The sequence below is a fragment of the Phoenix dactylifera genome, chromosome 8 (genome assembly GCF_051530095.1).
Source record: "Phoenix dactylifera cultivar Ajwa chromosome 8, Ajwa_hap1_PhDact_Kaust_v1.1, whole genome shotgun sequence".
Taxonomy (NCBI): Eukaryota; Viridiplantae; Streptophyta; class Magnoliopsida; order Arecales; family Arecaceae; genus Phoenix; species Phoenix dactylifera.
In genome coordinates, this window is record NC_143197.1 from 29,763,423 (window position 1) to 29,789,254 (window position 25,832).

General features: G+C 38.3%; 3 protein-coding genes across 4 annotated transcripts; 2 read left to right on the forward strand and 1 right to left on the reverse strand.

Moving 5' to 3' along the window:
* Window positions 1-934: 934 nt before the first annotated feature.
* LOC103722395 (ferritin-3, chloroplastic-like) lies at window positions 935-4,354 on the forward strand. Its single transcript, XM_008812937.6, has 8 exons — window positions 935-1,330; window positions 2,065-2,148; window positions 2,231-2,291; window positions 2,400-2,487; window positions 3,228-3,289; window positions 3,394-3,459; window positions 3,933-3,996; window positions 4,107-4,354. Exons 1-8 carry the CDS (start codon window positions 1,023-1,025, stop codon window positions 4,157-4,159), a joined length of 786 nt encoding a protein of 261 aa, XP_008811159.1. The 5' UTR covers window positions 935-1,022; the 3' UTR covers window positions 4,160-4,354.
* Window positions 4,355-8,169: 3,815 nt separating this feature from the next.
* LOC103722393 (phenylacetaldehyde reductase) lies at window positions 8,170-13,530 on the forward strand. 2 transcript variants are annotated; one of them, XM_039124949.3, is made up of 6 exons: window positions 8,170-8,482; window positions 8,660-8,835; window positions 8,941-9,126; window positions 9,204-9,366; window positions 12,750-12,936; window positions 13,092-13,530. In XM_039124949.3, the coding sequence occupies exons 1-6, from the start codon at window positions 8,368-8,370 to the stop codon at window positions 13,234-13,236; spliced, it is 972 nt and encodes a 323-aa protein (XP_038980877.2). In that variant the 5' UTR covers window positions 8,170-8,367; the 3' UTR covers window positions 13,237-13,530. The 2 variants fall into 2 exon arrangements, with proteins under 2 accessions (XP_038980877.2, XP_038980875.2); XM_039124947.3 differs by having other exon boundaries at window positions 8,189-8,482; window positions 8,591-8,835.
* Window positions 13,531-15,457: 1,927 nt separating this feature from the next.
* Window positions 15,458-23,872, reverse strand: LOC103697588 (histone-lysine N-methyltransferase ATXR3-like protein). The gene is made up of 5 exons (XM_008779476.6): window positions 23,058-23,872; window positions 19,557-19,763; window positions 19,010-19,292; window positions 16,747-16,909; window positions 15,458-16,044 (listed from the first exon to the last, which is right to left on the reverse strand). The coding sequence occupies exons 1-5, from the start codon at window positions 23,731-23,733 to the stop codon at window positions 15,838-15,840; spliced, it is 1,536 nt and encodes a 511-aa protein (XP_008777698.4). The 5' UTR covers window positions 23,734-23,872; the 3' UTR covers window positions 15,458-15,837.
* Between the last annotated feature and the right edge of the window lie 1,960 nt (window positions 23,873-25,832).

Genomic DNA, 25,832 nt, shown 5'->3' on the forward strand with positions numbered 1-25,832 from the left:
GTACAACCCAAACCAGATTCATCCGTCGACATGGTAATCCCTTCTTATCCATACCATTCAACTTATCCTTTTCACTATTTTGGCATCAATTTTTCCTCCTCAATTCATTTTATGATTACTCTCGAAAAAATCACGCAAAAGATTCGGAACTATTTGGCGTTTTCAATTTATTTCTGAACTTTAATTTACTACAATCAGATCATCGAATTTTTAAATTCGTTCAATTCCTTCCGACTACCCAGACAGAATTATCATATGGTGTCACATGACCAGCTTATACAGCAAAAGAAGATAATGTCTCATACGACATCATGTGACAATTCCGTCATGATAGCCAGACGAAATTCATGAACAGGTCTGAATTGAACGAGTTTAAAAGCTCGATGACCTAATTGCACTAAATTAAAGTTAAGAAAAAAAATAAAAATCTCCAAATAGTTAGGACTTTTTGGCATGATTATTTTTTAATTTTATATTCAATACCAATTTCTATACACATCTACCAATAATTATATGTAAAACAGATATTAGCTATGTATAGCAACAGAAAAAACTAAATGCAAAATACTTGCCCGATGTGCAAGTAAACAGCTACGATATCAGCTGAATTAAGAAAAGGCCTTTGGAAACTCAAAAGATGACCGGAGCTGGCAGGGCGCATATTTTCCAAGACCCCCGAATCAACTGAAAGATACAGCCGTGACTCGTGAGGAGACCACGAGCCCTCCACACGCTTATCCAACCCCATCAATCCACACCGTCCACGTTTCAGCCAAGACCTAATCAACTGAAAGATACTGCCGTGCGGAGACCACGAGCCTTCCACACGCATATCCAACCCCATCAATCCACGCCGTCCACGTGTCACCCATCCAGACCTCCAACAATCCCTCGGCCGCCTCTTTCGGCCTTTCCTTCTCTCTATATCTACCCTCCCCCTCCCCTCTTCCTCCCCGCACCCCTTGCTCATCTCCATCTCTGCTCTGTTTTCTTCTTCTTATTCTCTTACCGAAGCCGAAGCCATGCTTGTAAAGGCCTCTTCTTCTGCTCTCTCTCTTCTCTTGCCCTCCTTGGGGGTCTCTAATGCTTTTCCGGCCGGCTTCAGCGGATCCTTTGCCCCTCCGAGCTCCGTTTTGAGGTTTCCTCGGAGGATGGCGAGGGATGGGTCCGTCGTGGCCGTGGCCGACAGCCAGGCCGTCACCGGCGTCATATTCGAGCCCTTTGAGGAGCTGAAGCACGAGCATTTCCTCGTGCCTCTCCTTCCTGACCAGTCCATTGGTCGCCAGAAGTATTCTGATGAGTGTGAGGCTGCCATCAACGAGCAGATCAAGTGGGTTCACTTTTTTTTTTTCTCACGTTTTTATGTCAGTTCGTCTATTTTTACCCTCTTGTTCTCGATTAATCTGGGTTCAAAACACCGTTTTTTGCTTTCTTTTTTTCAAGTAGTGTGAGATCTTTATTGTTTTGCAGTTTCTTTTCCAATATCTTTTGTTTGTGGCGGTTCTTTACGAAAAGATGTGGATTTTGGATGTCATCTATGGTTGTTTTGCAGATGCTCGGCTTTTTCTTTAGATTTCTAGGATTAATAGAAATTATTTAAGTCTTGTTTACAAGATTTCTTTTTTTTGAACATATCCACGCCTTGTGGTTTTGAGGTGTTATCATTATGTACCCAACTACTCTTTTTTATTTTGGTTTTCAGGGTTTTACCCCCTTCTTTTGGGTAACCGTGATTCTTTTCAAAGTATAGAGCTTTTGGGTGTAAGGTCTGTTGGAATGCTTTGTTTTCCCCTGTTTTCTTCTGCATATCTAGTTATTTACTCGGATTACTCCGATCTTTTCAGAAGAAACAGAGGTTTTTGTTAAAAAATTCCTCGCCTTGTTTATTATTTTGCGGTGCTACATTCCCTTGCAAACTGTCTCTGTGATTTTATTAATTTTCAGTTCAGTAATGGTTTTACATCTCTTACTCATCTACCTTTGCTGTTTAGCATGAGTAATTCTGATCGCAAGCGTCCAAGACCTATAAAATTATCTCTAATCATTTTTCCGTTTTAATTTCAGTGTGGAGTACAATGTTTCCTATGTCTATCATGCCTTATTCGCTTACTTTGATCGGGATAATGTCGCGCTAAAAGGCTTCACTAAGTAAGTCCTAGATAAATTCAACAAACATCCCATCTTGTTCTTTACTTTATGTTAAGATATATAATAGTGCTTCTTGTATTAGGTTTTTCAAAGAATCAAGTGAAGAGGAACGGGAGCATGCAGAGAAACTGATGATTTACCAAGTATTTGTTTGTCTTATGGATGTTTTCTTCTTTTTTAAACAATTGCTAGCGTGTTCCTGTGCTTTGTTTTGTGTTTCTGATGGCTAATACTGATGGTGGTGTAATTAGAACAAACGTGGAGGAAGAGTGAAGCTTCAATCCATTATCATGCCCTTAACTGAGTTTGATCACCCTGAGAAAGGGGATGCTTTGTATGGTAAGTTTTCCTCTGTTGGTTTTATCAGTTTATGTGTTTATTACCTCCAAATGACATCAATCTACGGCGTGAATCAATAATAAAAGTTGTCATTTTTTGATGTCCCTGATAAAATAATTTATCATTGCGTGTGCTGAGCATTTAGGGATGCTAAAAATTTGTTAGGATTTAATCATCATTATTATAATAGTACCAATAGCATTTTTGTGTGGTGAGATAAAGGAGAGGAAGGCCTAGGATTACCTGTGTGAAAGTTGTGATGGTTTGGGAAAGTTTTCTTTTCCTAATTAGTTGGCAGTGTTAGAAGATGTAGCTTTTGATAGAAATCAATGACGGAGAAAGATATTTAAAACCCACTCAGATCACATAGTGGGGGACAGGGCTTTTTTTTAATGGTTAAATAAATTAGATATGCTTTTAAAGCTTTTGTTCGATTATGTCTTTTGAAACTATCATTGAAGTGTAATTTTTTGTAAACACATATCTGTACTTGTAAGGTGGATCTAAACATCTCGTTGATGACGTTTAATTCCTTCATCTTTGAGTCTTGTGGAAGTGCTAAACCAAGCTATTGGACATCTCTCAGAGTTATATTAGGTTTAGGTAGTTGATCCTTTCTCTGGATAAAACTACTCAACAAATTGTGCTTATGTATTTTTGCTTTTGTGCTTTCTTTCTTTTTCATGTTGCATCAACCTTTGTCCTTTACGCTGTTCTAATGCACTAATGGGTTGTTTTAGCAATGGAGTTGGCTTTGTCTCTTGAGAAGCTGACGAACGAGAAGCTTCTCAACGTGCATAGTGTAAGTGACCCTAATTCTTCCTGCCAATTTTATCACATCAGTTAAAATTTAAGACAAGCATGGATTCTGGTTTGTTTTAATTAAATATGATATTGGATGAACAGGTGGCAGAAAGATGCAACGATCCTCAGATGATGGAATACATTGAGAGTGAATTTCTTGGAGAGCAGGTGGAGCCTACCTTCCCTAATTTCTGTTTATCTTTTAGCTTAATGCGACTCATTCTGGAATCATGCGGTAGTTTAGTGCAATGTGGAATTAGTTTCCTCTAATACTGCCATCACTCTTACCCATCTCTATTGCCAATCTCCTCTCAAAAGAAGGGGGAAGAAATTCTTAAAGGCCAATCTATCATAGCTGCAGTACAGCCCTTCTCTAGTTGAATGGTCCTGACCATTTAAAAAGTAGATGGCTTATAGGTTGTTGGTAGCAGACTACATATATCCACTTCTGGATGGTATTGACTCAGCTCATGGACTCATTGCATGGTCCTCTATGTATGAAATCTATGTCGATGGTGCCTTATCCAACTTTTTGTGATTTTACTAATTAAGAACAAACTGCTTATTGCATCTGTTTTTGTTGATTACATTGCATTGAGCTCGTAAATGATCAAAATTTCCTTGTTCACATCTTTATCCAGGTAGAAGCCATCAAGAAGATCTCTGAATATGTCGCTCAGTTGAGAAGGGTTGGCAAAGGACATGGTAACACAAAATTAATGAATTTCTTTGCTCCGCTTTCAGATCTAGATTTATAATTCTTCTTGTGGTTCTTACATGTATGTTTTCTTCTTTCTTTTTTTCTTTTGTGCCAGGCGTTTGGCATTTTGATCAGATGCTTCTCCATGAAGAAGATGCTGCTGCATGAGGTGCAAGAAATGAAGTGTGTTTTATTTATTAGGTCTAGCCTGATGTAATGGTGGGGGGCTTTCCCTGCATTAACATTTGAGGTTATAGGCTCTATGTTTGCTGTCGATGCATAGATGCTATGTTTGCTGTCTAATAAGATCTTTATGTAGTCTTCCCAACAATATTATTCGCAATCAATCATACTTTTCAGCAAGGAATTTCTTTTCGGGTGTTAAATCCACAAGCTGTGGACTTATGTTTAAATGTTATGCTGGACTGGAACGTTTGTGGGAAGTTCTAAATTTAATAAAACTGAGTTGAAACATGCCCCTAGCTAAAATGATGATGTGATCTGTTAATCTGTGGGCTGGCACTGGATGTTTATGCTCTCCAACATAATTTCCTTTTCTCTCTCCCTCTCTTTTTTTTCTTCCTGTGTAGGGCAATGAGAATTGGCTGAAAGTTCTAAGATCTGCAAGGATTGAAAGCCATATGCTGAAATATTTATCATTCCTAGGTTTTACCACAGTTATTTTGCATGTTACAATTTTAAAGGATGAATCATAGAATGCAACGAGGATTGTCATCTAATGTCAAAATGGTAAACAGCTTGAAACCACGGAAAGACTTGCTATGATATTGCAAATCTTGAGAACCAGCAGAAAAAACTAAATCAAATACTCTAAGAACATCTTGAAAATAGTTTTCCATCTCCAAATTATGGCCACAGCTTTTCCCAGGACAGCAGTAGGATTTTGGATGATCAGAATATATAATTAGGAGTAAAAAAAACCCTAATCCCAAGGACTCTTGGCACAAACAAATTGAGAATAATTTCTTTTTTATTTTATATTTCTGAATAATTGTTAAAGCATACTATTTAAACTTGCATTAAGCATATCTATAGCACGTAAAACGCTCCAAAGAAAAAAAAAATGCGACTGACGGTTTAGGTAATTTTTGCCATTGGATTTAAGCAAATTATTTGTCATGTATTGATTGATTGAAATAGAACAAATATCTGATATTGGCTATCAAATGTGATATGTAAATAGAAGAATTTTTTGAAGGATGGCTTAAATTACATCAAGAAATAAAGTTTTTCTCACCGTGCGCAATGCATATAATTGCAAGGATCAGAACCTGCAGAAAGATTTGGTAAGAAGAAACTGAATTTAAAAAAGGGTGTGTCATTGGAGAAGGCAAAGCTTATAGTATGTTTCTTGCCTCACGGCAACTTCGCCAGGCTATTATTTGCTTCTGGTATACAAATGGATAATATAAAGAAGGCCACATGAACTTCATTTTCTTGAAGTGTGAAATAGTAAATTGGTAATATTGTCTTAATTACTCTTTATCTTGTAATAATTGGATTTATAACTTTTAGAAAATGCTTCAAGGTACCCGCTATGCATACACAAAAAAAATCATTGGATCCACCATTTCTGATTTGACAATTCTATAATCAATCAATCTCGTGCTCGAAAATAAATCCAATGAGTTATAAGTTGCATCAATCCCCTTCCATCACATAGTGAGCGAATTGTTTATATGCATATAACAAGAGTTCGTTAGCATTACTCATAATTTTCTCTATAAATGATGTTACTTTATTATTCTTCAAGAAAGGGTTATAGATAATTGTCACCCAAGGTGCTTTAAACTTAGACATTTCGGTTGTCCTCAATTAAAATAAGCTTGCCAATCCTTACTATGGAGCCATCCGTCTGAGAAGTAATCAATCCCTCCAATTTCACAACATATGGATGGTCAAGCCTGCCTTCACATGCAGTAGACATTTACAATAAGAATTATATGTGTCATCTTGGTGAATCTGAACTTCACCATCTGGAGCTGAGATGCAAGTCATATCGCGAAACATATTTTGTACTGCAGAATTGAAAGGATCACGCAGAAGGTTGGAGTCTTTGTTCCTGCTCTCTCATGGCATTGCAAATCAATGAATAGTTGTTCGAATTTTACTATAGACATATAGAAAATAGTGCGTCAAGTTAATAATAGGATGTAAATACAGTGGAGCAACGCACCTGGAAACAAAATGCAGTAACTTAGGAAAACAACCAAATAACAGAAGAATTTGATCAAAATTGTTCATACGGACTATGGAGGGCTTCCATGTGATATTCTAAAACAAATTTGGCTTTTGTGTACGAATAATCAATAAGCATGCTGAACGAAGGAAACTTTGAATGGTCATGCTTAAGTTTGACTCCACGCCCGAGCCCTTCTCCTTCTTTGCCCCGGCCAAACCTCTGACATCCGCCACCATCAGTCCCACTTTTGAGAATTGGCTGGCCTGGCTCCGGCTCGAACATCAGAGCGGCACTGGAATGAAGACGGAGCAGTGGCAACTAGGAAGTCCGATGATGGTACGAGCAAGACGATGTTGAAGTTTATAGCCACCAATGTTGCTCAAAAAGACGGTGGCAGCAGCAGGGCTGGCAATGGAGGTGGGGTTTAGCCCCATCAGCTGATGGCTTAATGGGAAGATAGCCAGGCTGGGCCAATCACAGTGATGGAACTGTAGTCGGCCATTAGACATCATGGTGATGGAGCAATAGAAAAATGGCGAGAGGACCTACGTAGAATGAAGATGAAAGAGAGTGGAAAGAGAGATGAGATCATGGTACCTCAATGAAACCATGGTCGACCGATGATAGGGGGCTCACCTTCGCTTTGCTTGAACATACGACTGGCGACCGACAATGAGGGACTGGAGTGGTGGTGGAGGCGAAGAGACAAGAAGTTGAGAACCCTAGCAAATGACCGATGATTTTGACTTGGGAATTGGGTTGGCCATGATTTCAACCAAATGGCCTAATATGTCAGACTGAGCCGCTAAGGAGGATGAACCCATTTTGGAATTAAACCGGCCCGAGTCTGGGCCTAAATTCGAGCTTTGTTTCGGACTTTGTTCAGCCTTGGGTTCGGCCCAGGCCCAGGCCAGGCAGGCTAATGATATATCCTAGCCTGATGTAAAAAATCAATAGGCTCTATTATTTAAGCCTAAATCCGCTCTAAATATTTGCGGGCCTTGCCCATAGCCCGACCCAAAATTGGCCCAGCCCGAGCCTATTTCCAGCCCTACTTGTGTGCTACATCATTTCTCTAGTCCCAACAAAATCATAATTCTTGGAATAAATAATCATTACTAGGATCTATCCTATTCCTATATATATGCGCGGAGGAAAACAAAAGGTTAGTTGGAAATGAGGAAGAATCTCTATTGCAAAAAAGATATTAGTTAGGCCAGATTAATTTTAAAAAAAAAAGAGGAGAAAAGAAATGCCAGTTATATAATTTAATTTGGCCAAGGTCTATTTTTTTTCTAGAAATTTTAAATTTTCAGCCACAAAAATAAAACACGTCTCAAGCTTCCTATCATCCTATGTGAAAAATGTTGCAGTTTATAAAAGTTCTTTCATGCTAAAGAATGATGGGCCGATGTTGAACCACCGGTATTATCTTTAACTAGATCATGTTGTTTAATATTTCCTCTCCCACATGCAAAATACAAATACCAAATTCTAGCTCTGAGTTAAGCCTCCATTAATTATCCTAGTTCTGGAGCTAGCCTGTGCTTTCTAGATATGAAAGGGAAAGAAAAATTGTAAACAATTGGGAGCTCTCTCTTCTTTTTAACCCCCATGTCCCCCTCTCCCAGAAAAACAAAAGAAAAAGGGCAAAAAAGAAAGGAAGGTAAGAAGAGAAAAGCTTAATAGTTCTATGATGCCCCTATCTAGTTAGAGGTAAGTTCAACCCATTATTATCGGCCCATAAAGTGCTTATGCTCATTTAACTCTTTATCTTAGAATGTAAAAATGGTTAAGCTTAAGCCCCCTATTATAAAGCTTAGAAAGCAATTATCTAAGCATGTTAGCTCTTTTATTACAAAAAAAAATTAAAATATCTTAAGCCCAAGCAGGCCCATAAAGCAACACTATAAGTCATTCCTAACTTGTGGGTATATTTTTTTTTTAAATATAGGGTTTTATAAAAGAAAACCCTAAATGGATAAGGCAAAAGTGGCTCTCCGTAGATGTGCTGGTTTTCCGGCACTTCCACGCGACATACCTTTTTCAGTGTCCAACCACGGTTCAGGTCCCCGTCTCGTTTCCGCCGTCCCGGACGCATCCCCGGAACATAAAAACGTGAGTGGCCGTGGAGCCGGAGGAGGATAGAGGGGCGGAGACGGCGGCCGGAGAGATGTCGGAGAAAGAGAGCGTCTGTGTCACCGGCGGCAGCGGGTTCATCGGATCCTGGCTCGTACGCCTCCTCCTCGGCCGCGGCTACACAGTCCACGCCACCGTCAAAAATCTCGGTACTCCTCCTTTCTCTTGTTCCGATTTAAAACCCCATTCTTAGTTGTCCGACCAAGATCTAACTTGTTCATAATGTCCTCGAGAATATATATATATATATATATAAGCGAGTAATTGGATACTTATTTTGCTGGAGCTTGAGAGGGAGTTTGGTGATCGAGCTGTTCTGTGGGCAGAGGATGAAGGCGAGACGAAGCACCTGCGAGCGATGGAGGGCGCGGAGGCGTCGCGGCTCCGTCTCTTCCAGATCGACCTCCTCGACCCGGCCTCCATCCACGCCGCGATCCGAGGCGCCGTCGGCGTCTTCCACCTCGCCTCTCCCTGCATCGTTGACCGCGTTCACGATCCCGAGGTCGACCTCCTCGCCAGATCCCACGGTCGGCCGTTGCCGGTCGCCGATTTCAAACTCGCCTGACGATTTTTCTTTTCCTTCTTTAATTTTGGCGGGGTGGAGCAGAGAGAGTTACTGGACCCGGCGGTGAAAGGGACTCTGAACGTGCTCCGCGCGGCAAAGGAGAGCGGAGTGAAGCGGGTGGTGGTGACGTCATCGATCTCGGCCATCGTCCCCAGCCCTAGCTGGCCCGCTGACGTGGTCAAGGACGAGAATTGCTGGACCGATGTCGACTATTGCAAGCAGAACGAGGTGAGTCCTCGATTAAAAGAATCCCATTAATTGGGATCATTAGATTTTTTTTTTTTTCTGACGATTTGGTGTTTCAGATTTGGTATCCTGCTTCGAAGACTTTGGCAGAGAAGGCGGCATGGGAATTCGCCAAGGAGAATGGATTGGATGTAGTGGTGGTCAATCCCGGCACGGTGATGGGTCCAGTCATTCCACCGAGCATCAATGCCAGTATGGCCATGCTGTTCCGACTTCTTGAAGGTACTTGCAATTATTTCTTGCTAAACTGATGATGATGGTATATAATGTTATCGAATTACTGACTTGTTGTTCTATCATTACTTATGTGCTGCCGAACTGCGTATATAGACTGTTTTGTTTTGTCTGAGGTGATTTTTAGCAAAAGATCCTAGTGGATTTCTGAAAGTTTAAGGTTCTGTTTGGCCGCAGAGAAAGTGAGAGAGAAAAAAATTGTTTATGGAGAATCTACTTTTCCCAATGTTTGGCAATGAAAAGGAAAATCTAGAGGCAGAAAAACAAGCGACCAATTTAGGTTGTGATTGTGAGGGTAAATAATATGTTGATCTGGATACCTCATACACTATCTCAAATATCAACCAAGTGAAAATTCTTGTTTCTATTATCTTTTCTCCATTCATTTCTTAACATCAAGTATTTATTCCTTGCCCTTTTTTCTTGCATGAGTAAACAAAGCCTTCATGTTTCAGAATATCTGCATTCAATTCTTGGATTTACCAGATCATGCGTAACTTCCATGTTCTGTTCAAGGGTAAAGTTTTAAGAGTTCGAAAGGAGATTTCATACATCGTCAGCAACATCCAAGCTGACTCTTTTTACTGACATAAGTTGTGCCATCAGGTAGAATAGGTTGTACACTTGATTCATTTGCCATTTGGTTTGAGAGATATTGACGACATAGAAGCACTCATACTCAACTCAAATTAGTGTTAACATTATCTCAGACAGTTATTAGCTCATATATATATATATATATATATATATATATATATATGCTTCAAATGGTGCTTTGAAACAACCCTAGTATGCTACATTGGGTAAATTTGCTCATTTGAGCTCATATAGACCTGGAGAGAGAACCCAAAATCTACTCTGGTACTTGAAAATTCTCACAATTTATAACATTGTAAAGCATTTAAGTAAATTTTCATGTTTGATAGTTTCTAAATGGTAAGATCCAATTAATAACCAAAGATTTAAAAAAGATACTTTGAACAAAGTAGTTGCCTTTGTTATGTGGTCCTAGGGGTATAAACTTGTCAAGTGTGATACCATACCATGATTCTTTTATCCCGCCTTTCTACTAATTAAGCATTGATTTCAAATCTTGATTGTTTGAGCTACTAAGCACTTTCTCAAATAGTGTCACCCCTTGCTACGTGAGCAAATGTGCAAGAGTTCGATTCTAGTTGGTGCCAGCCTCCAAAGGTGGGGTGGGTATACGGTAGAACCCTCCCGATCTCCCAAAAAAAAAAGATTGTTCAAAGAGCTCAGATAAATCAGCTTATTTTCAAGTGCATCTCAGTCCTAAAATGAACTATTATGATTGACTATGTTTGACCTCCACATCAGCTTGTTATAACTATCATTATCAACCTTAGCAGCCGTCAGTCTACTTAGATCTACCTTTAAAGATCTACCTTCCTCTCCTCATTCAGTTCTATGTTTTATTGTTTGTGGTATACTTTTCTTTTCTTTATTATTTGTTTATTTATTTATTTTGGTGGGGAATGAGGGGGCAGAGATAGGGGAGGCCCCTGTCACCTCGCCCACGCCCACCCCACCTAAATTACTTTGGATCCGGAAGAATGGATGGGCAAATCAATGGCTGACCTTGGCTGGCATAGCCCTCATGAAATCCAAACTTTCGGCCATGGTAATCTATATAGAGCCTCGATCCTGTCTATTCCAAAGACTTTGGTTGAGCAGAATGATCAAAAAGTGTTTTTGGTCGGGGGGCGGGAAAAGAACCCATTTTCGCTAATCGGTAAAAAGAAAGTGACAAAAAGCGGCCTTTCCATTCGAAACATGGGCAACCCAGGCAGATTGAGTCTGTGCTTGCAAAACCAGGAGTTTTTATCTGGAGTAAATAAGGGGCTGAAAATACTGAGGGCAATGCCACTCAAATTCAAAACCCACAACTTCTCGTTTGTGGTATACCTTGTTGTTTCATTCAATTATACTGAAGCCACTGTTGATGAATGAGTGGCGAAGAAAGCTTGTGTTCCTTTATGAGAGTCATCACAATCAACATTTTCATAGATTTTGTAAGCACCCGAACAGTAATCTATTACTGCATCGGCCGTTGTTGTCTCAGACTTGTTTAGCAGAGGGAAGAGTAACGCTCTTCCATCACTTTCCATTATGTACCACCTGCTTTTCAATAATCGTTTAGAGGTTTTTCTAACCACACCTTTCTTGTTTTCTTTCCCTATCGATCTTTACATTGTCTAATATGTTCACAATCCTTTTCAACATTTTTAGCAGCTCCTTTTTCCATCAAAGTTCTCATTAATTGCTCTGAGGATCTTAGCCATTATCTAACTAATAATTTTCATCAGAGTACTGTTTAGAGATTGTAACACTAAAATAAAAAACACCTTTGTTTTGGCTGTAACTGTTCGATTCACTCATTGTTCTTCCTATATTCTTGCTTTGAATAATGTGCATTAGGATTCTATAGATTCTAGCCTGGACTGGATCAATTTTTGTTCAAGACATCAAATGCAAAGGCATATGGTAATATGAAAGAGGTTAGTGCAATTAACCCTCATTGCATCAGTACAAGTTAAACTTTCTCCAATCTTCACTTGACTTTGTTTGAAGTTCTCTGTTCACTGAGACTACATGCTTTCATGTCATAGATCTGCCCTACAGTGTTGCATCCCCACCTCTTTTAGATTCATAGAAAGTTTAAACTCCTCTGTGCCCACTTCCCACCATATTGCTGAGCAGATATTTGGGCCCTTTTTGTTGGTGAACACCGCCCACCATAGTGCTGTGCAGATATTTGGGCCCTTTTTGTTGGTCATATATTTGGCTCGAACTTCATCCGAGTTCTTAAAGATAGCTCCACTTGTCTTATTAGGGATGGTTTGGCATATAGCAACATCAATTTATCCTTAGTGCAAGTCCTCAAAATATGAATATTGAGGAGATTAGCTATTTCAAATGTATGATTTCTGCAGAACTCTGCATTCAGTTAGGTTGCTTGATCATATACTTGTATGGATAATTGCGATGGTTCCACACAAGTGTAGTTGGCATGCTGACTACTCATACCAAAAGATATGATAATTTTCTATTAGCATGAAAAATATGTGAAATCAGATGCGTTTTGACTCAATCCCATTGTTTTAGATACGTGAATAATGTTCAAAGTTTATTGCTTTCTGTTTTAACTTCAAGTCCTGCTCCTAGCTATTCTTTACATTTCCTGAATTCTAAACTTGTAGGGCTAGTCTAGTTCAGGTAAAATGTTGGCCAACTGGTTATGCTATAGTATCTTTAAACACCTGAAGATTATGAAACAATAATTACCCTATCAATCCTTTTAAGAACATTAATACGATGAGACTTGACACTGATTGCTGGTGTGGTAGCAGGCTGCTCTGAAGAGTATGCAAATTTTTACATGGGATCGGTCCATGTCAAAGATGTTGCACTGGCTCATATCCTGGTTTATGAAAATACATCAGCATCTGGAAGGCACTTATGTGTTGAGTCCATCGCACATTGGAGCGACTTTGCATCCAAAGTTGCAGAACTTTACCCAGAATACAAAGTGCCCAGGTATGAGCCTGATTCTCTTAGAAAGGAAAAGCTTTAATAGGCAAAACTAGGTAACTTGGCCAGAGCTAAACGATTCTTTGTTCAACTTTTAAGCATCGAGAATTATGGCATATTAACTTTTCTGATGCACTTCTTTTTTTGTTTCTGTCTTCTAGATTTCCAAAGGATACCCAACCAGGGCTACTGAGAGCCCAATATCCATCGAAAAAGCTGATTGAATTGGGTATGGAATTCCACTCCATGGAGCAAATTATCAAGGACGCAGTGGAGAGTCTTAAGAGCAAGGATTTCATCTCCTGAACTATTGCTGCATTTGTACCTCTATATCTCGTGTAAACCATGCAGGATGTCTGATACCATGAGTACACAAGACTTGAACACCGTCCCTTGTGGCAGAATTATGGGACTCATGGCACATGACTGTAATCTCTACCGCTGTACATTTTCTTAGTGAAGAGGATATGCTGTGTGCACCAGTTCATGCAGAATATGTTGCTAGCTTTAGCTGAACGAGCAACGCTAATGCTCGTACCAACTTTGATGTGTTTAAATTTTATCCTGTTCTTTCCTTGGGATACTGGTTTCTTTGTTCAATATTGCTTGTGTGTATGGGTCTTATTTATGGCTCCAGTGTTACTCTACTTCCCAATTCCGATACTCCAGGCCTATAAATGGGATATAAAGTAATCCCGTGCAGCATTTGAATTCTCGAGACGAAACGAATCAGTCTCCCTCCATGAGCAGAATATCACAGGGAGCATCACATGCTGCTCACAATTCTCCGATCCTGTGACTGCTGAACTCCAGGGAGTTGAGTGATTTGACACTAATAACTTTGGTTCCGATCCACAAGCAAGGAAAGATGAAGCAGGGAGGAAGAACAAGAGAAACTGGAGTTGTTGAACGAAGGGAGCTTTCGTGTCGCAGATGGCAGTGGGTTTACTGGATCATGGGCGATCCACTTCCTCCTTGAACGAGGCTACACCCCATTCGTGCTACTGTCAGCGATCTCATTACTGTACTCCCTCTCTTATCTCTCATACACCACATTTCTTCTGACGTTGAGATGATAAGGGTGAGACCAAGCACTTGCAAGGCCTCCATGAAGCCTCGCTGTGGCTCCACCTCTTCCAGACGGATTGCCACGGCTACACCTCCATCCTTGCTGCAGTCCAAGGCACCACTGGTGCCTTGCTCCGTGCTTTGCCCACCATCATAAGCCCCATCCGAGATCCTCAGGCACCAAATTCACTACTATAATTATTTTTCATTAATTCATCAATCTGAGTTTGGCTTCAGTATCTACTTTGTTCTTGGACCATCCATATTGGTGGAGCAAATGATACAATCTTTTCTAGAAGGGTAGTAGTTGTATTTTCTTACAGGGACAGTTTTAAACAGCAAAGTACCTATGAGTTTTTACAAAGTGATCAATACTGACGGTGATTTGTAGCATATAGAGGATGAAGTCTGATCAAGTAGACCAGGCCTAAAAACAGTGAATAAGCACCAACATAGGCAAGACAAGATGAAGATGAACCTTGGTAATGGCAACCAAAGGAGAGCAACAACAAATCCCAAAGGCACTACTTAATTGGGAGTGAAGTACAAGGACGGCAATGCCAATGTTGAAGATGATTGCGCACCCAAGAAATATGGCTCTGTTATAGCATGATTGATTCAAGTCAAGAGCAACAAGAGAAAGTATGTGGAATGTGCAACATTCATCACCATGTGGCTCAAGATAAAATATAAACATATAAGGAATGTGGTCACTGCTATGGTGAGAAACTGAAATACTACAACACATGGACTACTACATTCTAACATATCGTTCCTTGAAACATAACAGAATCTAAAATAAACGCAACAGGAAAAGCAGCATAGCACCAGTTGATGGGGGCTCCCCCATCATAGCATGCATGCGGACAATCTTATTCCACCAAGCAAGGGTTTTTATTAATACCTTTGCCAAATGGTGTTCCCAACTATGATTACATCCATATAAGAACAGAGTCAAAATCTTGATGATCTCAATTCAAATCTAATTAGTTGTACCTGTAGTCTGTATCTCTCCCAGCATACTGCACCAATGTTAAATATGAATTTGACATTTCAAATCCTCACGAAGGTAGCTGCCTAAAGTTAGCTACCAAGCACACAGTGATGAATTGATTTACACTCCAAGTGGCAAAATGATCTTTTTGGGAAGAAACAACATTTGTTTCTTTGCCATGTGCACACTTCAAACTTAATCTATTATCAATTTCATTTAGTGAAGTCACAGCAAGCTAGTGCTTGAATGCTTTTCATTTCTCTCCTCTCTCTTCTCAGCTTCCATGGACCATATTTATTAATATGAAGACACCCTCTGCAATCACCAGCATAAGTCTGGGGGTAATGAAGATTCAGGGGAGCCAAGAATCTAGGCACTGTGAATCAGATCTACTCATCTGCCACATTATGCAACCAAAATGCCCAAATAATGAAATCTTGGACTCAGAAGCATCAGAAAAGATGATTAAAAAAGCCTCAAATTGACTAGGAGGGATTTAAAGACAATGTATAACAATAGCCCCCCTAAGAAAACAACCACAAGAGATTGCCGCTAATAGAACAAGTTTTTGAGTATAGAAAATGTTGTTCAGCTAAATACATATCCCACTACAGCATGCCTAACGAAATTTCAAAAGTTCACAGAAAATATATTATTTTTCAATATGAACAAGATAAATAAATCCATATCTGATGCACAAAATTTGCCTGTGAATTCCTGTATAATGTTGATGCTAGGATTAGAATGTAATCACTAAAACTTCAGACAAGTCTTCAGTTATAACCAATTACCCAGGACTGTACGGAGGAATTGATAGGAGAGAGTAATACAGCACATGTACCACTTTACTGTGGATCAGATGACGCACGCTGGCCATAGATGGCAGCCTCAGCCTCAGCCCTTAGCTGTGCAGCCCGGTTTTCCCTGCGCCGTGCATCCCTTGCATCTGAATCAGCATGCACTTTCTCCATCACTTTATCAAATCCAGGAATGGTCTGCTGTAACTTGTTGTACACTCTGTAGCTCAGCTTGTAAAAGATTCTAAACATCCTCTGCATACGAAAGAAATATATAATCATAACAGATTTCACCATTAAAAAGCATGAAGACAAATTCTTTCCAGGAAGATTCACGCCTGCTGGCAGACAGCAATTTAAGAAATGCCAGCAAGCAAGGAAAGGTTTGCAGTTTGTAAATCCAAGGCTTGTGGAATGGATCATTTGAGTCAAGAAGCCATAACTTTTTAAAGTTCATATAAATTACTGCTTGTAGTATAAATATGATACAACAAACCGTTCTTTTGAAGTCAGAGCCTTATGGAACTGGATTTCCTGCACGCTGCCCTTAAAATTTACCTATATGATTCTCATATCTCAGTTCTAACATCTTCAGGGCTCATAGCCTATATTACTTTGCCAAGCTGCCAAGTTTGTACAAATACTATCTGTTCATAAGATATGACAAAAATGTAGTGTTCTTTTGAAATGAAGGCCCTGAGGATCTTGATTTCCTGCATATTTCCCTTATCGGATTACCTTCTCATGATTCTCGTTGTCTCGGTTCTAAAATCACATGCTACTCTAGTTTTGTGAAAATAAAATTATACTGATCTGATCTAGGCTTGTGCTTCATGGTAGGAGAGATTAAAAGGACTAGGTGCGAATTACAGAACAGAACAGAGTCAACAAGAAAGTTAGTTGACTAGCATACAAAAGGCAAAGTATCCAGATAACTTCTAGAAATCATGAAGGTACCTTGACATCATTGTTCCAATGCCTGATATATGGAGGACCTGTTGTATAAGAACCAAGAGGTTCACGGTACCATTCCCCATCATACGTTATTTGATCCATGGCTTGTTCTATGCTTAGAACCTCCCATGGCCTTAAACCAGGGATAATTTCTGCAAGACGGTACCTGCCAACAGAACGGATTTTGCAGTTATCTTAAATGACATAAATGCAATCTTGTGTCATCATAATCTCATGAAATATGACACTGTCTCAAAATTATGCAAATTGTTGAACATTAATTATACACATGGAACCCAAAGAATACACGTCCTACAATTACATCTAAGTCATCCATATTCACAGTTCATCCTTCTTCCCAAACAGAAGATTTTAGTAAACAACAAAATGTATGCTTAACAAAAGCAATACCAATTTCCATCAAGACATTAGTTCAGCATGGCAGGCTGTAAATTCACATCACATGAAAAACTTTTTATGTTAATTTCAGCAAAAGCATTAATCTGTATCAAAGGAAAAGATATGAAGTCAATGCCATATAGGAAATATATTGATATAGTTCAAAATCATGCAAGACCAACCACTGAAGTTACTCTTAGAGGTAATGAAGAATGCATACAGTGAAAAAAGAAATAACCGAATTTTAAGATTTAAGCAGGAAGCATCCTGAATCTTACAAAAGTAGTTCGCATAGAGCTTAGAGCTTCCACTTTTTCCAATAGTTTAAGAGAGCAGGAGGTTCACAATGCAACCAAAACTTACCTAGAGGCAAACAAGTACAGGCGAAACCAGCTATAAATGGTACTCATCATGGTCAAGGCCATGATACAGTGCAACCAAAAATTCCTAGAGAAGGCACCAAAATCATTAAGCACAAGAATACAGCAGAAAAGCTGAATTCATAGGATCCTCATTGAGATAGAGAGTGAACAACAACTAGCCTGCTGGATCACAAAATAGAGATCCTTGATCCATGATCATCTCAGTAAGGTAGCAAAAGTGAACAATAACTAGCCAGCCAAATCAATTGATGCTGTCAATGATCATCCACGAGTAGTTTAAACCTAGTCACTAATTCCAGTCTAAATAAATATTTATGTCACAGATCTTACTCTTTTATAGATGTTAAGAGTTTTTTACTTGAATATAGATTTCTGTAGAGCTCTAAACTTTGGTGGTTGGAGAATTTATTGTTTGGTAAAATATTGATTATCCCTCTCTTCTCTTCTCTCTGCTTCCCTTCTCTCTTCTTCATTTCTCAGCTCTTCCCCAATCTACCATATAAGAAAGAGGGTTGACTAGTTTGTCTCTTATTACTCTCCTCTATATGGATAAACCTTCTTTCCATTTCTTTATCCTATTAATATGTTAATATGGAGCCAAATGGCTTCTGGGGAACCACACAGCAGAGCCCATATAAATCCCTTTACTTTTCCCAAACTGTTTCTTCAATGTTTCTGGTAATAGTATCAATTTGTTATCCATGATTCCAAATAAGCACTATGAACCTACCACCCTGCAAACTAAATTGATAGGTCAAAATACTCTTACAAAATTTGAACTGAAAAAATGAAAATAAAATAAGGATGGAATTAGTGTCTTTTGTTTAAGCTCTCAATTTTTTTCTTTGTGACTTATCCATCAATTTCAATAAAATATGTCCACAAACACCAAACAGCCTCCAAGCATCAATTTCCCAGTAAAAGCACACTGAGAGAGAGAGAGAGAGATACTTATCCCTGGATAGGCTTAAATATAACACAACATATGTAAAAAGAAAAGTTCAAAAACATAACTTTGAAAAGCATGATGATTAGCTGAAGTGTAGTACCTATTTGATTAACAAGACTTCATTCCCATGATACAGTAGTATAATGACAAATAATTAATGTGGCATGTGAAGAAACTGAAACAAAAGAACAACGCAGTGGCAGGTAAAAGACCTTACCTGTATAAGTAAGAGGATGGAAACAAAGATAATGTTTCTTTTGGGACTGTCATGTTTATAAAAGAAAAAAAGTACCAGTCTATAAGCATCAATTTTTATAACATGTTAAGAGAAACCGCAAAACTTGTTTCTCAAACCTAGCACAACACATAAAAGAAAAAAATAAGAAAAATATATAAAAGAGCATGATGCACGGCTATATGCAATACCTATTTGATCAACAAGACTCCATTTCCTTAGTACATTAATATACCAAGAACTAGTTTGGCATCTTAAGTAACTGGAACAAAACAAAGAAAAAAAAGTGGCAGGTGAGACCTTAGCTCTTTGGGGATGTATTTGTTTGGCATGTGATCTCTTTCTAAAATTGTAGTGAGTTCAGAGCCACTTGCCCAAAGAAATAGAGCATGACTAGGAATTCTCGCACCAGGCCATATGCCACCATTGGCTTCAAGTACAGCCATGTCACGTCTCTTGCTCTCAATAGCTTCTTCTTGTAATTGCTTATAGGTCTTCTTCTCAAATCCCTTGAGAGGAGTCCACGGAGGAATGCCTTTCTGAAGTTTGTGTAGAAAAGCTGTTGCAGCAGCTCCTAGTCTGACTGAACAACAAATTAAAGCACATAAATAAATAAATAACAAGGGAGAATATTATCTCCAGGTCAACATCTCTGTTTATTGTTATAGGAATTTAAAGTTTGAATACATTTTAAAACAATCTCTTCATGTGAGGCTATATATGTGCTCATAACATCTTGTTACAGCAAAATATATTGACTGTTAAACAGATGCAGAGCCTGTTTGTGAGCACTTAATGCTTACTGTAAAATATAAGGCAAATAATACAATTCTTAATCATAACAAACCTTCCCAAGTGGCAATTGCTTTCTCCATGCCATAAATCATTCCAATGGGTGCCCACTCATCCATGTCATCACCCCAAATGAATGTATGTGTATCAATTATCCCACCAGCCCAGGCAGTTTTAAGAGTTATTAGCTGACATGGTCCTCTTGTACGTCCTAGACGATCCTTGTAGTACCAGCCACCACTTGGTCCACTTCTCATGATAACTAAACAATTCATTTCAGGTGTGATTGTTAGAAGAAAAATGAATGTAACGGAATTCAAAGAGAAGCATATATGTCCTAATTATGCAGCATTTTTTAAAAGAGAAACAACTATAATAGGCCATGCTCATAGAATAGTAATTAAGGCATAATTAAGAAACTTAATACGGGGACTCTTGTTAGGAGTCTGTCTACCCATTATAGAGAATCAAAAAATATATAGCCCACACTAGCAAATGTGATATTGGATAACAATGGAAAAACAAACAGCCATCAGTTCTTAGCCAACAGGATAGTCCACCCATTCAAATAGTAAAATTCAGAAATGAACAAGGGAAAAGAGGTTTACGATAAAAGAACATGCACAAACTAATTCCATAGATGAACTGTTAACATACGAATTTTAAAAAAGGCGAAGTAATTTCCAAGTGTATGCTTTTAATCATAGGTTCTGTTAAGCAGTAGATGCAACTACTACAACAAGAAAAACATCAGCTACCAAATCCCGCAAACTTCAATAGTTTACAATTCAGTGACCATTCATTTTTCTTTTACTATTTTAAATGATTAAGACCCCCCAACCTTTTAGCCAGCTACAACTTCCCTGACATAAAGGCTCTGATATTTTGCCTCCTGTGTGTTTACCATATATAGCCAGCCAGTCCAGCCTGCTGTCACATCAGGTCCCACTAACCTTTCCCTGAGCCAAGTTAACCACTTTTTGATTTTACTCCTCTTCTCTGTCCCTAACAGCAGCAACAAGCAATCATAGAGTATAGCTAAACTTGTTAATCCTTCTATCTCTCAAATTGCAAAGCCCAGTCACTGCTAAAAGCAGATCTTGCTTTGTTATTACTCTTTTGCTTTGTTATTACTCCCACAGCAAAAATCAAATAGACACCTTATTGCAGTTTATATTGCTGTACATTGTTGTGCTGCAAACACATATAACACCCACCCAGACCCTTCCGTGTGACTTGCATTTCCACTGCAAGAGGAACATCAGCATAGAGCTTGTTGCTAAGCTTTTTGCATGAAATTACGCAACACTAGAGGAATGACATGAATGTTCAAAGAGCCTGGAAGAGCCTCAAAAGAAGTGGGTATCTCCCTGATAGGTAAACTTCTTGGAACTACTGTGCATTTACTTAGAACCTGCACAGCTTACAGATGAAGTCGTTAGTTTAACCTTCTAACTAGTTCCAGCTTATGGCACACTTGTTGCATGTCAGGGTTGGTTTAAGAGACAAAATGGAACCTAATGCACCATCCCTTTCTTGTTCATTATTTTAGAATGCATCTCACATTACAATCAACCAATTCCCATGATCTCACTTCCTTTACAGTAATTAGTGCAGGATTTCAAATTTGAAACTTGTTTTTATTCTTGTTTGCGCTAGCTTCACACTAGGACAGCATATAGTCAACCCATTAGGGTATCCTACATCAGTATACATATCAATATACATGCACATCTAGTATATTTATCTATTATCATGGATGTTGTTCTAGTTGTAGTTGAAATATGAAGTAATTATGAAGTTCGAACCATTTCTTCATATCATGCTTGGGAATAATGATCAAGCAAAATGGAAGTTTATAACTGTATAATTAATTGTTTAACAAAAACTGTCAGCATGATCATCCTAAAAGAAAATTTGTACCAGCTTATTTGCTAATATCACTTCAAACCACAAGCATGACTATTAAACTGCTGCATTTTAATGATAGCATGTTTCCTTTCAGATAAAATTACCTACCCATCATAAAAAGTCCAAAATATTCATCACAATGCATACATCACAAATGTCTTGAACACCATAGCATGGAAAAGCTTGTCCACCAAATCATAGTCAAAGATTGAGATCAATGGGGTAGTTATCTACATGAACAACTTCTAGCTTTGAGTCATTAACTAATGGAAAGTAATAAATATTTTGCATAACAAAATGACGTTTGCACATAGTGCAAGCTTTTCGAATTAATAACTATGGCCTAGAACAAGCATTGCTTCCCAATTTCCATTGTATTTTAAAACCACTGGTGATTGATAACTTGTGGTATCTAGACATTCATGTCCAGCTTCTAGAATTTGTGTCAAATATGTGTCTAAGTTTGATACGCATTGGACACTTGGATACTTATCATTTTTGTAATTGCAGCATATAAAGTTAGCTGAGATTTGAACTCCTCCAAGTTCATCCACTACGACAGTATCAAAAGTGAGCTTCTATTAGCTTTGTAGATTGGTCAAAAATGTAGATATTCTAAAAAAATTTATAAAATATTGTTTTTCTAAACTTTGTGCATACTAGAAAGTTTGGGGTGAGAAACATGCATATTGAAAGGCCTTAACAAATAATATATTTCAAATATTTTCTTTTATGCAATATTTACATACATAATTTTAGTTAAAATTATTTTTTCTATGCCATATGTCTCCTTTTTTTCCCCCTCTTGACAAGTCAGACAGTTAGAGATGTGTTTGACTTAATTCTCACGTCTGTGCCTGCGCAGCATTGCCAATAACTTGCAAAATCCAACTCCCAAAACCAGTTTAAGTTAGCTATTTTCAAATATACTTTGCTAAAGAAATTTCAAAACTGAATTGAGAATAAAATAAATGTAAAAAAAAACATACTATCCTCAAAAAACATAATAAAAACTATAATGATATGTGCCACTCTTATACTCAAGTTGATAACAATCTCCACTGCAACCAAAATCCAGCACTGCAGAAATCTAGGAAAAGGTTAATCAAACAATCATTAATATAATGAAGATAAAGAATTTATGTTAAAACTTGCATTACACACTTAGCACACATGAAGCCAGCCATCCTGATGGGATCTTCTGATCCACTTTCACCACAATTACATCAAATGAACACAAGGAAAAATAGCAGGGAACAGATGTCTAACATTTCCCATTTCCAGATAGGACAATTTAATTCAAATAGAGTTCAAAGCCAACCAAATATTGTCTAACTTTTAAACCAACAGTATCAAACTCTGAAACAAACAACTTTCAGCAGTCATTTATACTCTCACTCCCTCCAGACACACCCCACTGAATTCGACATTCCCAAAAATAACTACTACTCAGAGCACTGCTAGCAGACTGCAGTAACTAATATAATAACTTTCACTTCTTTTAGTTAATCGTCAAGTGCAAGAGTTTTTAAACTACATCTGTACTCATTAATCAAAGAAAGGAATTAAAATTCAAACTGTAATAAAAAAAAAAAAAACACCATTGTGATTGCTATGGTATTCAAAGCAGTAAATTTTGACTTACAGTCATAATAACGCTTCTCCAGCCTCTTATACCCAATTGCCTGGGCCACATCAATCGGCCGGCCGGGAGGGTAAGGCCGCTGCCTGAACCCCCAAAGCCCAAAAAAGAACTGCCTCGCAAAGTCCCAGAACTTGTTGTCAGACTCCCTCCTCGTCTTGATCGACTTCCTCGGCATTGGCCGGCCATCAAGCCCCGGCACATGGGGGAGCTTTTTCCAGAGCTCGCGGTCCTCCCGCCGGTAGGGGTGCTCGTTCTCCTTGAGCTCCATCTCATTAATCTTGTCGGCGACGAGCTCGGCGCGCCTCAGGAACTGGACCACGGGATTCTTGTTGAACTCGTCCCACCATCTCTCGTTCTCCTCGATCTCCTCGGGCGTTGGGTTTTCCTTCTTCTCGAAGAAGGGGTCATCGGCGAGAATCCGCTCGACCTCGGGCGTGTGGCGGTAGTCGGGGCGGTGCTCGCACTCCCAGAAGAACTGCGCCAGCATCTGGGTGTACTTTCCCGGAGGCTCCTCGGAGGCATCGGAGGAGGATACTGAGGAGCTAGAGTTTTGGGGGTTCTTGGGCTTCCGGAAGAAGAGGTTTCGGCCGCCGATGAAGGCGAAGTTGGAGGGTTTCGAGGGTTTTGGGGGTTGGGGGAACCAGTCGCCAAGCCAGCCGAGGTTGATGGACGCCATGGATGGAAGAGGCTAGGGTTTCTTTGGAGGCGCGGGGCAACGGAGACCGGGGAGGGAGGAGGGCATTCGAAGGAGATGGGCATACAATGGATAGGACGGCACAACGGAGCGAAGCAGGAGAAAGATGAGGAAAGGTTTAAAGAGTATCGGCGTATCGTACCGAAAAAAGAGTATCGGCGTCGAGTCCGTTATTTGGTGCTCCTTATTTCCACCTCATGGACACGGTACGCCGTTTCGGCATCTCAGCCGTTGGATCGATGGCCCTCTCCTTGGTCGGCAGATAGCAATGGAATTGTTTTCCTTTAAATCGATGTAATAATAGAAATCATATTATGAAATAGGGCTTGTCTGTACCAAAAAAAAATGAAAAAAAAGAAAAAAAAGAAATAGGGCTTGTCCAAGTAACCATACATATGTCTAGCCAAATAAAAAAAATCTTGAGTTGGGAGTTTGATTGTTGCAACTGCAAGTATTTGGATCTAGATAATGATAGTATGAATAGATTTCATCCTTCTCTTAAAGGAGAATATGAAAAGAAAAATATACTGCACTTACTAATTATTGTCAAAAAAAAAAAGATGCATTATTAACTATATGTATATATGGGGAGATAGAGAGAGCTGGACTAGGATATATTTGTATGGATCTCCAATTAAATACAGTCAATTCTACATTAGATATAAAAGGTCCAATGGTCCTAACTTTTTTATGTGATCTATTATTTTTTAACTACTTACTAAAAAATTTTGTTTTGGAGATTCCTTTCCTATGGATTAAGTGATAAAAAAATATGTTTGGATTAATTTTATTTAGATTGTCTATTTTTTGACTACTTAATGCATAGTCTAGGATATCCAAATTATATAATTTTTGATATATTTGGATATAGTAGATTACATCTAATGATTCAGATTGTCAATATGAAAATTTCATTCTTCAATATAGAACTGATTGGATCTGAATAGAGATCCATTTGAGTGTGTGTGATGTATCATGCATATTTTAAGATAATATCACAATATCAATGACATGTACACTTGCTCTGGAGGGATATTGATCGCATAACTCACTATAATTTTAGTAGCATAATATTTGTTACACATCCTGAAATGTACACAAATAAATGAGGATGTTTTTATAATATTGTCAATGCTGGTTCAATGGTGTTGAGCATTTTTCTCGAATAGTTACATCTTTTGCATATATGCTCACAATAAATAACAAGCCCACCCTCCACCAAAAAATAAGAAATAAAAATATATACATGTCACCTATTTTGATACTATCTTTAAATTTGAAGTGCCATTTAATTCCATTTCTTTTGAATTTTTATTTATTTTTGGCTCTTTTATACTTCCTAATTCCTAAACACCTGCTCTTGCATGCATTAGATTTTCATATAACAATATTTGTTTGATTTTATTCTTTAAATATGATAGGTTAAAACATCAAATTCATGTTAAAAAACTTTTAAGAACATGCATAAAGGATACCACTTTCTGTCATTGCATGAATTTCCGGTGCCTTTTCAATTAAAATTCCTTCTATTAGAATTCATGCTATAACATTTTAATGTCATTCTTTCTTATAATTTGATATTCATATGTTGGGTTGTTTAATTTACAATTATTGTAAATTATAATAATTGTCGAGTGTGAGGCACCATAAAATCAGAGGATCCAAAATAAATAAATAACTAAATAAAGATATTATATATAGTTGCCCTTTTCTTCATCAAGGATACACCAATCTAATCTCTATATATTTTCATTGAAAAAATATATAAAAGAATTTGAAAGGTTGACAAAAATAACAGTGACTTTGCATGTTCCCAAAGTGAGTGTTCTGGACAAATCTTGACAATTAACTTAGAGTTTTGATGATGTAACCATATAAAATTTGATGAGTCACATGGAACTATCTTAATACCTAGATAATCCTAATTAGGAACGAAAGCTACATGTTTGTGTAACAAATAGCATGTTACGCTCTGAACCCAGCATTTGGATCGGCCATATAATATAGCCACACGTCTTCTAAAGCGAGATCCAAAAGAATATGCAAGGTCTATAAATTTATCATAACCTTGCTATTAGTAG

Bases quoted from the DNA above. Each gene is read 5' to 3' on its own strand.
- LOC103722393 (XM_039124947.3), top strand. From the start codon at position 8,368: ATGTCGGAGAAAGAGAGCGTCTGTGTCACCGGCGGCAGCGGGTTCATC. The intron at 9,127-9,203 runs GTGAGTCCTCGA...TTGGTGTTTCAG, and splicing joins ACTATTGCAAGCAGAACGAG to ATTTGGTATCCTGCTTCGAA. The intron at 12,937-13,091 runs GTATGAGCCTGA...TCTGTCTTCTAG, and splicing joins CCAGAATACAAAGTGCCCAG to ATTTCCAAAGGATACCCAAC.
- LOC103697588 (XM_008779476.6), bottom strand. From the start codon at position 23,733: ATGGCGTCCATCAACCTCGGCTGGCTTGGCGACTGGTTCCCCCAACCC. The intron at 19,764-23,057 runs GTAAGTCAAAAT...TGAATTGTTTAG, and splicing joins GGAGAAGCGTTATTATGACT to TTATCATGAGAAGTGGACCA. The intron at 16,045-16,746 runs GTACCTTCATGA...TTTCGTATGCAG, and splicing joins ATTGGAACAATGATGTCAAG to AGGATGTTTAGAATCTTTTA.
- LOC103722395 (XM_008812937.6), top strand. From the start codon at position 1,023: ATGCTTGTAAAGGCCTCTTCTTCTGCTCTCTCTCTTCTCTTGCCCTCC. The intron at 1,331-2,064 runs GTGGGTTCACTT...TTTTAATTTCAG, and splicing joins GCCATCAACGAGCAGATCAA to TGTGGAGTACAATGTTTCCT. The intron at 2,149-2,230 runs GTAAGTCCTAGA...TTCTTGTATTAG, and splicing joins GCGCTAAAAGGCTTCACTAA to GTTTTTCAAAGAATCAAGTG.